The sequence below is a fragment of the Magallana gigas genome, chromosome 9 (genome assembly GCF_963853765.1).
Source record: "Magallana gigas chromosome 9, xbMagGiga1.1, whole genome shotgun sequence".
Taxonomy (NCBI): Eukaryota; Metazoa; Mollusca; class Bivalvia; order Ostreida; family Ostreidae; genus Magallana; species Magallana gigas.
The window spans coordinates 1,773,679-1,783,613 of NC_088861.1; the positions used below are offsets into that span (position 1 = coordinate 1,773,679).

Sequence of the window (9,935 nt, forward strand, 5' to 3'; positions counted from 1 at the left end):
ATCTAATTATAATATAAAGGTTGTAAATCATTATGTTGTCTTTCAATACGTTTGTTTATCGCTGACGGTTCAATCTAGGCTGTGTTCCTCCTTTTTGCGCTCTTTTCAGTTGAGTACAGGAACCTCGAATAGCAAGCTTTACTCCGCTGAAAAATGATTGTCCTAAAGATGGATTTAAAGATATTTTTTTCATCGAACTGTGGGCTTTTATTTAAAAAATAAAAAGTAAAAAATATTTTCAAATAATCAGTTTTGAAAAATACCCACCCCTCCAAAATAAAAAGGACAAGAAAACTTGCAAAGAAAAAATCAATGTGATACACCAGAGTTATCGTTCTTTGCTTACTGATCTTTTAGAATTACTATGTAATACATGAGCCGTTATACATACGCGCAATGTCTGTAGCAATCGTTTCTGTAGGTGACCGAGTCACTCCCACACACCGGCCGGGGGACGCTGTTACACATCATCAAACACTCGCATGACCCCCTCTGCCTCATCGTGACCCCACTGAGAAGTAAACACAATTATAAAAAAAACAATTATTTTATTTTTATTTCCATCCATATTTTTTAATTTGGTCTTTTTAAGGGTCTTCCGCACACCCGGGAAAAGTTCTGCATAAAAGCCCATTCCTCTAATTAAAATTACCTAAAGATATATATTTTTAGCATATTTTTTACTTGAAAATGACAACAACAGGGGAAAATCAACTTTTTAAATTTTTACCGCTCTTCATGAAAATGAAAGTCCATGCTGTATTCGAACACTGGAACTGCGGGCTGGTAGACCGAAGCTAAAACCCACTGCACCACAGAGATAGACACCATATTATGCCGTTCGATATAAACTGTTTCACAATGCATTAAAATCGCCAAGTTGTGATGTACTTTCATAAATAAATAATCTATTTGCATGAGAATTTGTCAAAGATTTTTTTTTTCATCGCAACGAAATGTGACAGTTGAGCTCACATTTCATTACAAAGACATAAAAACAATCAAATACGTGGCCCTATACAGCCGCTCTGCTGGTACATTCTGTGATTTTATCAGGATGCATCTGGTGTTTGCAAGACATTTAGAGAGAGATGATATACATGTAGTTGATTTCCACGAATAATTTTTTTTCTATCTACATAAATGATACTGTTTATATTTCAGTCTAGATATATATGATGCACTGAATCAACACTGCTGTAAATTGACTGGATTCCAAATGTGGTATATTTTTAGCGAAAATTAAATTTTTAGCAAGTTTGCTTAATTTTGATTTAAATAGAGGACATCAGTACGAATCTATTCATTTATATTTTTGCAGGACATTTAGCGATATACTTTATTTATGGGACGATGCTTTTGCTAACACGCTTAAGTGAAATATTGTTCACTCAAATGTGATGCTACGTTCACAGTATTCAAATACGTTAACTTAAAGCTTGTAGAAAATCCTTAAAGGAACTTCAAATAAAAAAAACACTAAAATTCTTATTGCATTACAAGTTCGCTATATTGTAGGATATTTTTCTTACGCGCAATATTTTAACGGAATTTAATTTTTCAGTTTGAGTAGATTTGATTAGCGCAAATCTTTTTCAATCTATTCATATATATGTAATTGATAATGTACATGGTAATTAGAGATATACTTGATTAACCAGAAGCTAAAACACAGTACAGAGCCAAATGTAATTTAATGACCACAGCATATACATGCCATGTAAATTAACCTTATGGAAGATCCTCTAAATTCTTAAAATCCACGGAAAAAAACACTAACAAAAAAATAATGCAGCAAATTTTGAATTCCTCTTATTTCGTTGTATACTGAGAAAACTAAGTGTTTTTAAGGATGGAAATGTTTTCTATAAGATTGTTCTTGTTTTGACTTACGCGCAATTCAGGACACACGGGTTGATGTAATTCTGTCCGTCCACACCGCATACCGTGTCCTCGGTTAGCGGGCACCTGCAGGGACACGCGTGATCGGTCTTCATCACCTTATCCCTGAAATATCATTATATTCAGGACTATTTCGTTACCAATGCCTTTTGAACTTCATAAAACGAAACGTCGACTATTTTGCTCTTATAAATTTTGTCAATGATAACAATGATAGCTATTTTCACATGACATTGGACCTTGGGTTGGTAGTTGTGTCGAACCACAGGGGCCAAGCCCGTTTTAACATTAATTTCAATGTAACCATTTATTGTTACATTGAAATTAATGTTAAAACGGGCTTGGCCCCTGTGTGTCGAACGCCAATAATTATGACGTAGACAATTTCATGTGGTGTAATCAGTCATGGCTTAATAATTATTGCGCTGTTCCTACGTAATCCGTGCATATAATATTGGTTGGCAAAAGCGGAATTTTCACTGCGTTTTAATGAAAGAAAAGAAGTAGACGGTTATACCGCACAGATAGTCCAACGTCTTGTTTAAATGGCTTTATCTGTTTGAAATTAGCATTCATATTTTGACAAGAGCTTGGACTTTGGGTAGTTGTGTCAAACAGCAATGTGACGTAGGCATGTCAATTTCATGGCTACCCAGTTAGCTATTGCTCTTTGAAATCAACAAGATTTGTCTGGCTTTTGAGCTATATTTAAGCTATGCAATCGGTGTATATTTCGCTTGAAACCAGCGTCATTTTTATCTTGTTTTGACGCAAGAAATAGATTGTTACGTCCTACTGAAAGTCCAAGGCATTGTTAAAATTGTTCTATTCTTAAGACATATCTCCTTCCTACCTACACTGCAGAGTGCACTTGCTTGTGTAGGTTTGTCCGTCTGCTCCACAAACTGGGTCATAATGGCGGAAACATTTGCAGTGGCACGATCCGTCATAAGCCTTCATTACACGACTAAACATAGCAGAGATAAATGGTAATTGGTTAACAGTTGTAAGTTATACAATACAACTACACAATCTTTAAAGTAGTTTAAGTTTTATTTGTTACATAAGAAAACAGTTGACACAATAAATTAGAGAAACGGCGTATGTGTATAATCTCAGCGAGATTCTTAGAGACTGAAAAATTTTGACCGATGTCAAAATTGTTCATCAAAATTTTGACCGACGTCAAAATTTTTCATCAAAATTTTTCAGTCTCGACAAATCTCGCTGAGATAAGGTTTGTGTACAGACCAAGCAATCATTTTCACTATAGCTTTTACTGATGATTTTGAAGAATTACAAAACCGAGTCGACTTGATCATTATTTGCAATCGCACACCTTTAATAAGAATTACAAAACTAAACCTATTTGATCATGAATTTCAAGCGCGTACCCTTTATAAGGATTACAAACCTCAACGAACTTTATCACGTATTGCAAGCACGTACCTGTTAAAAGTATTATACAGCTGAAACTACTTACAGACAATATCTCACACAATCATTGGGGTAGGTTTTTCCATCAGCGCCACACACCGGCGAAAAATCCGATAGACATCCACAAGGTTGTTCTAGAAAAAAATAATTATGTATTCTTTGACTAAATATTGCTATTTAGATTTTTTTTTTTTAGCTGAGAATCCGTCACTAATGCAAGGACACCTTTTGGCACCGCATGTCACTTGGCTCTGAGGGTATTTATTTTTTTTAAGTATTAATATGCAAAGTTCAGATACAATTCAAACAGAGAGGAACGTGAATTTAATATCATTTTTGTTCGGTCCAAAAAGAGATTGATTTTTTTTTCTGTTTAAAATGTGCTTGTGTAAGAATTTAAATGAAACTTTAAATAAGATTTTTTGAAATATGTATATTTATGTTTTCTTAAACATGCATGCCAGGAAATGTGAAGATTAAATTGTTTTTGAAGATGATCAATCATCCGAAATCGATATATTAAATTGAACAATATGAATATGTTTGAGAATCGCTGATCAGCGGATACGCATCACAGATTACGTAATGTACCCTTATATGGCCACAAATCATCGGCATCACATGTTTAGATGCTGTGTTTTAAAGGAGACTAATGATGTGTTTTATTTTTGCCCCTTTAGAAATTCGGGAGAATTAAAGACTGGGCGAGTTCCCAATGTCCTAAATTTTCTCTCTTTTAAGGAGGTTGGCACCTGAAATAATGTCAATCATCCGAACACCTCCTTGATATAAAGATGGGGACCTAAAATGTTTATTTATTTTATTTGTGACTCATGCCACATGCCTTTTTTTTTAAATATAGGGCCCAAAACAGAAATGATAATTTTCCTGAAATTTTTGCTAAAATTAGACATGAAAATTCATAATTTGAAGAAATCAAACAAATATTTATAGTTTGAACTATTATTTAGCTATGATTTTAATACAGTATGAGGTTGAACACATGTAGTGACTATAAGAATTAAAATCTAAGTCAAAGTTTAAAAATTCTTGCTTTACTGGTGGCTTCAAAGGCCAGTACATAATGAACACAGTACAACAACAGTTGTTGAAAATTTTGGAGTTATCAAATCATAACGCAAATTAAAAAAAATATAGTAAAGTCATCTTTCCAAAACTTTGCATACAAATAGACATACATTTCATGTCTCATTTAAAAGTAAAACAAGTAGGGGTCACATATAAAAAAATTGAGATTAAGCATGATATAAGCTAATTTTAGGCCAAAATTGAAGTTAATATTTCCTTAACTTCTAGGATATATATGCTTAATATGCCAAAATATACCGATAGAAATCTCAAATATTGTTTGAATATGATTTTAAGAACATCATGAATATATCGTAATATACAAACTATCTAGAAGTTTGGGCTGCGCTGAAAATTAGGAAGCTTAAGTAGCAGTACTCTAAAACTTGTGAGTTATGAAAATTGTTCATTTCCTTCTTGAAAACCTTTCGCCCTTACTAAACCTGTAAAAATGTATATATTTTTTTAAAACAATTTTATTCAGTAAAGTTTTTTTTTGGCATTGTTCAGTATAAACATGCCACTAGAATTAATGTGTGATGCAGAATTATTAGATTAGAGGTGACCCAAAATGGCTACCCAAAACCTGAGGAGCGAACCTCTTTAAATAAATACAACGCAGTCTGGGCTTATTTAGAATGGGACAAAACCGTTTGCAAATGTATGAGGGCGAAAATAACCAGAGGGCTAAGATAACCTTGTATACAGTTTCTGTATACCTCCTAAGGTTACATTCTGTCGGCAAATCGCCTTGTGGGGGCATCTGGGGTAGCCACAGTCAGTTGGAATGGAGGAACAACTGAATCCAGTCGGACATTGCGTTAACTACAAAAAGAGAGATAAAATGATGCAAACACAGAATTATCATGATTAATTATTTACAAATCATTATAAAATCAAGTTTAACAGAAGAATGGTTTTGTGTTCAATGTCCGTTTTGTGGTGTGCATGCGACCCAATGGCCATTGATCGGTTGTAAAGTGGGATGGCATAATAGATCTATCTCAATTTTGTTTCATTCTTTTAAAAATAAAAATTGTATAGTAAAATGGTAGATACAGAAATAGTACATGTTCAAAATCTACAAAGACTTGCTTTTTTTTTAATTATACACGCGGTGATTAAAATACCACACACCATTTTATTACGAGTTTTTCCTATGTAGGTACATGCGGGGGGTACTCGGGTGAATGTCAAAAATGAAACATTGGGTACTATGTTTTTATTGTTTTTCGTTTCGTAAATCTACATGTATGAAGGTTTAAAAAGTCTATTAAAGATGCAATTGTTTTCAAAATTAGGTAAGTTGCCTCAAATATCATATCCATTGATTTCTCTTTTAAGGCCTTCTAAAGAAATATCTCCGATAGAAATGCAGCAATTTTGTGTAAATGGTGGTTGAATCACCGTGCGTGTTCTCTCCATTGATCTATAGCTAGTGGTTTTTTGCTTCGTTAAGAGTAAAAGAGATTTTTGTTTTCAATATACATGTACGCATTAATTGTATACGTAAATACTTAAGTTAATGAAAATTGAATTTTAAATTACAGTTAATTTATCTGTATTAAAGCGGTTTTTCTACCCAATTGCATTATAATTTTAAACAAACTCAGCAAAATTTTACTTTTACAGAAATAATAAAAGTATAAAAGAGTGATTACCACGCAAGGATCGGGAGCACACTGACACCTGGGGCATCCTACAGGTAAGTATCCGTGAGGACAATGATTACCTGTACAGGTGTACAAACAGAGTGGTCCTACTGTCTGGAAATCTGAGTGATGTAAAACAGGTTGTTATTCGACAGATCATCATGCATACAATGCCACCCCCTGCAGTAATTAATTTGCATTTTATACGCAAGCGGTCTATATGCATGTTTTTTATAAGTTGAAAACGCAAATAAATGATTTTTGTTATTCAGTTCTATTGAAGAGTACTGTTTTTAAACAATGAAGAAATAAGAGAAAGAGTGGTCCTACTGTCTGGAAATCTGAGCGATGTAAAACAGATTGTTATTCGACAAATCAACATGCATGCAATGCCACCCCTGCAGTAATTAATTTGCATTTTATACGCAAACAGTCTACATGCATGTTATGTATAGTTGAAAACGCAAATAGATGATTATTGTTATTCAGTTTTATTGAGGAGTACTGTTTTTAAACAATGAAGAAATAAGAGAAAGTGGTTTTGTACATTTTAAAAAATGAAAGCAGAATTCTATGTCTCTGAGAACGTCTTGTACATATCAATGTCAAAATCTGGATGAAAATTCGTTTAATATTTAAACCCTTGTAATGACATTTCGAAAAAGTTTTTGAAGATTAATTTCTTTTCAATCTAGAAAATATTTTTTACACGAAGAATCAATGGAAACATAAAGTAATTCCAAAGTATATTAAATTGCAAAAGAAAAGATATCACTAAGCATACATTATAAAACAAATAGATTGCTTTTTCTCTTTTTAGCTAACCTGAACCGAAAGTTCAAGTGAGCTTTTTTTATCACCTGTTGTTCGTCGTCCGTCCGTCTGTCCATATGTAAACTTTTCAATTTTTTTACTTCTTCGCTAAAACCAGTAGGCCAAATTTAACCAAACTTGGTACAAAGCATCCTTATGGAAATGGGATTTTAAATCGCCAGAATAAAGGGCTAACCCCTTTTAAAAGGAAAAAATTACGAAACAGTGAGTACAGGGTTTGTGTCTTTAAAAAAATTCATTTCAAGAACCATTGCACCATTAATGCCAAAATTTATGTTACGAAATTTCCCAATCTTCTCACATCCCAAAATACATTCCCTGTTGCAACAAAAGTCCAATAAACCATATCAAGAAGTGAATTTCTGTTTAATACATCGTATGATGATAATTCACTATGTATTAAGATGGTTTTTCAGGTGAGCGATGTGGTCTATGGGCCTCTTTTTATTCAGCGAGTACTGTATGCCTTCTAAGTTTCTTATGATATTTATTTTTGTAGTCTTCATTTCTACTTACACAATTTCAACTTTGAAAAAAAATTATTGAACGAAAAAATCAAATAACTACTCGTTTATAAACGGGAATATAATGAAACCTATTTTTGATTTATCGATTCAATAAAATATCCCTGCAATGAATGAAGTCATACAAACAAGTGATAAGATAAAAAATCATCAAAAAATAAAAAATAAAAATGTCACAGTAAAATCATGTCATGACTTTTTCTTTAGCGGTAAACAGATAAAACTTTATCCGTTATCGCAGAACGCAACTTAAAAGTACTAATCCGTATTTGATTCTTATAATTTTACGACCAGCTTCAGTAATCCAGCAGTGAATTAACCAATCAAACGATCTGATTCAATCATAAAACGTGGAACGGAGAACAATGCCCTGGGAGTATTTAATATATATTTTTTGGTATCAATGATAAACAGCCATTGACTTCTATGTCTAGTGTGCGTGCCGGAAGTCCACCATTTTGTTTTATGGTAATCAGTTGAAGAGATAATCTGTATTTTATGACAACTTTGATTTTCTGTGACGAGGATTTAGAGTAAATGCTTTCGGAAACTATTAAATCACCACATGTCTATTGTACGGAGACTGTTCTCTATTCCCAATTAACCTCAATTAAGGAGTGTTATTTAATGTTAAAAAAAAGTTCATGGTTTTTTTCTTTTAGCTCGATTGTTTTTTTTATAAATGTCCAACGTATTACAAAAGCAGGCTGAATTGTCAAAATAACTATCATATACGCTTGAAATTTTAATTATTATTACTTTGGCCATATACTATTCATTAAATAAAGAAACAAACGGGAAAATTTTTAGATTTTAAATTCAAATATTTTCCTATAAGTATTACATTTATACAGAACTCTCCGCTTACAGACATTGAATAGATGGTCACGCCCATCCAGTCAATTACATTTCCAATTTGATTTTTTATATGGAAATTTGTGTTTTTCGTTTTTTTGGTGATCAATGTCTTTACAAACATATTGCTAAATCTAAGATTCGCAAGACATGTATATACTAGTAATTCAAAAATAATTCTTCCATCTAATCCTTTTTTCTGTATATTAAATGATACATATTTGTAAAGCAGCATGTTTATCATTAGATAATATATCTTTAACCAGTGTCTTTCACAAGACAAGGATATGTTAAAATTAATGAAACGAATGAATGATATTAAAAATGCCACTTATGAAATATGTTACTAGTATAAAAAAAAGCTTGCATCATGTCTAAACAAGATCTTTTTTTTATTTTAAGATATGTATTTTTTGTGTACATATTTAAACTGTATATATTCATTATTTAAAATGAACAATTAAAATTTATGATCATATAATCTTATTTTACACAATTCACAAAAGACAGTTTCCTTTTATTTACGCTGATTTCTAAAATAATGCTCTAAATATGATTCAAAGAACTATAACTAGTACCTACCTTGGGAATTGGTTGTTCCTAATGATGTCATAAACAATACACAAAGATTGACGTATTTTAAGAACCTAAAATGATAAAACAGAAATCCATGTATATTTAATTAAGATTATAGACAATTTGGTTTTTTTTATACTTATTTGATTTGTAAAATACTAACAGCATGTTTACCAACAAATTGTTTAAGACCTCCTTTCCTCAACTTAAATCCATATCTTCATTATCAACGCTTACTACAGGCTGTACATGCATTGCAACAACCGTCATTTGAAATTCAGATAGAAAAAAAGGATTGTATCGAGCAGTGTGAATAAAAGATAACATCAACCTTTGAGCATTTCTTTCTACGTAGTATACATCTCTCTCTCTCTCTCTCTCTCTCTCTCTCTCTATCTCTCACACACACACACACACACACACACACACACACACACACACACACACACACATAACCTGCTAACCTGCTCACAGATTTACTAAAACACATTTATAAGAACTTTAGGATTATTCATGTACTACAATCTTGTTTTGGCACCCCTATTCAACATTTATCAAGAATACGTTAGTTCGGAATTGAGGTAGTAAATTGCAGCAGGAATAAAAATGTTCCGCAAATTAGTTTTTTTAAAACCTAGAATATATTGTACCAGGGAATAAACTCATCCACACAGTTTTAACTGCACGGTACCCTATTTAAGTGAAATCAGACATTCAGCAGATTCTTCATACTTTTTTCTTCTTGATCAAGCAATCTCTTCTTTTTACTTAGGCTTGATTTTTATGGTACTAATGAATTGTATAAAATTACACACTTTAAAGAAGTAAATATGATTTCCTCTAAGGTTTATTTATCGTTAAATAAATTATTAGTTAAAAATAAATCCACAAAAATACAACAGAATCATTGTAACCAAACAAAGAATAATATATGTCAAATTGAGGGAAGCACTGTAGCCTACGTGCTTTTTGATATTTTGAACATTAGAATAAAAGATAGAAAGTCAGTAGATGACGTCATGCTCTTTTATTTTAAGATATGACTTTGATCTTTGTCATGTGAAAA

At 32.2% G+C, this 9,935-nt stretch overlaps 1 protein-coding gene across 1 annotated transcript; it reads right to left on the bottom strand.

Moving 5' to 3' along the window:
* Positions 1 to 17: 17 nt before the first annotated feature.
* Positions 18 to 9,131, bottom strand: LOC105347605 (serine protease inhibitor dipetalogastin). The gene is made up of 9 exons (XM_011456758.4): positions 9,033 to 9,131; positions 8,876 to 8,940; positions 6,090 to 6,202; positions 5,148 to 5,253; positions 3,386 to 3,473; positions 2,756 to 2,869; positions 1,894 to 2,007; positions 392 to 511; positions 18 to 146 (listed from the first exon to the last, which is right to left on the bottom strand). The coding sequence occupies exons 1-9, from the start codon at positions 9,035 to 9,037 to the stop codon at positions 56 to 58; spliced, it is 816 nt and encodes a 271-aa protein (XP_011455060.3). The 5' UTR covers positions 9,038 to 9,131; the 3' UTR covers positions 18 to 55.
* Between the last annotated feature and the right edge of the window lie 804 nt (positions 9,132 to 9,935).

Bases quoted from the DNA above. Each gene is read 5' to 3' on its own strand.
- LOC105347605 (XM_011456758.4), bottom strand. The intron at 6,203-8,875 runs GTAGGTACTAGT...TACATCACTCAG, and splicing joins AGGAACAACCAATTCCCAAG to ATTTCCAGACAGTAGGACCA. The intron at 3,474-5,147 runs GTATACAGAAAC...ATTTTTTTCTAG, and splicing joins ACAGAATGTAACCTTAGGAG to AACAACCTTGTGGATGTCTA.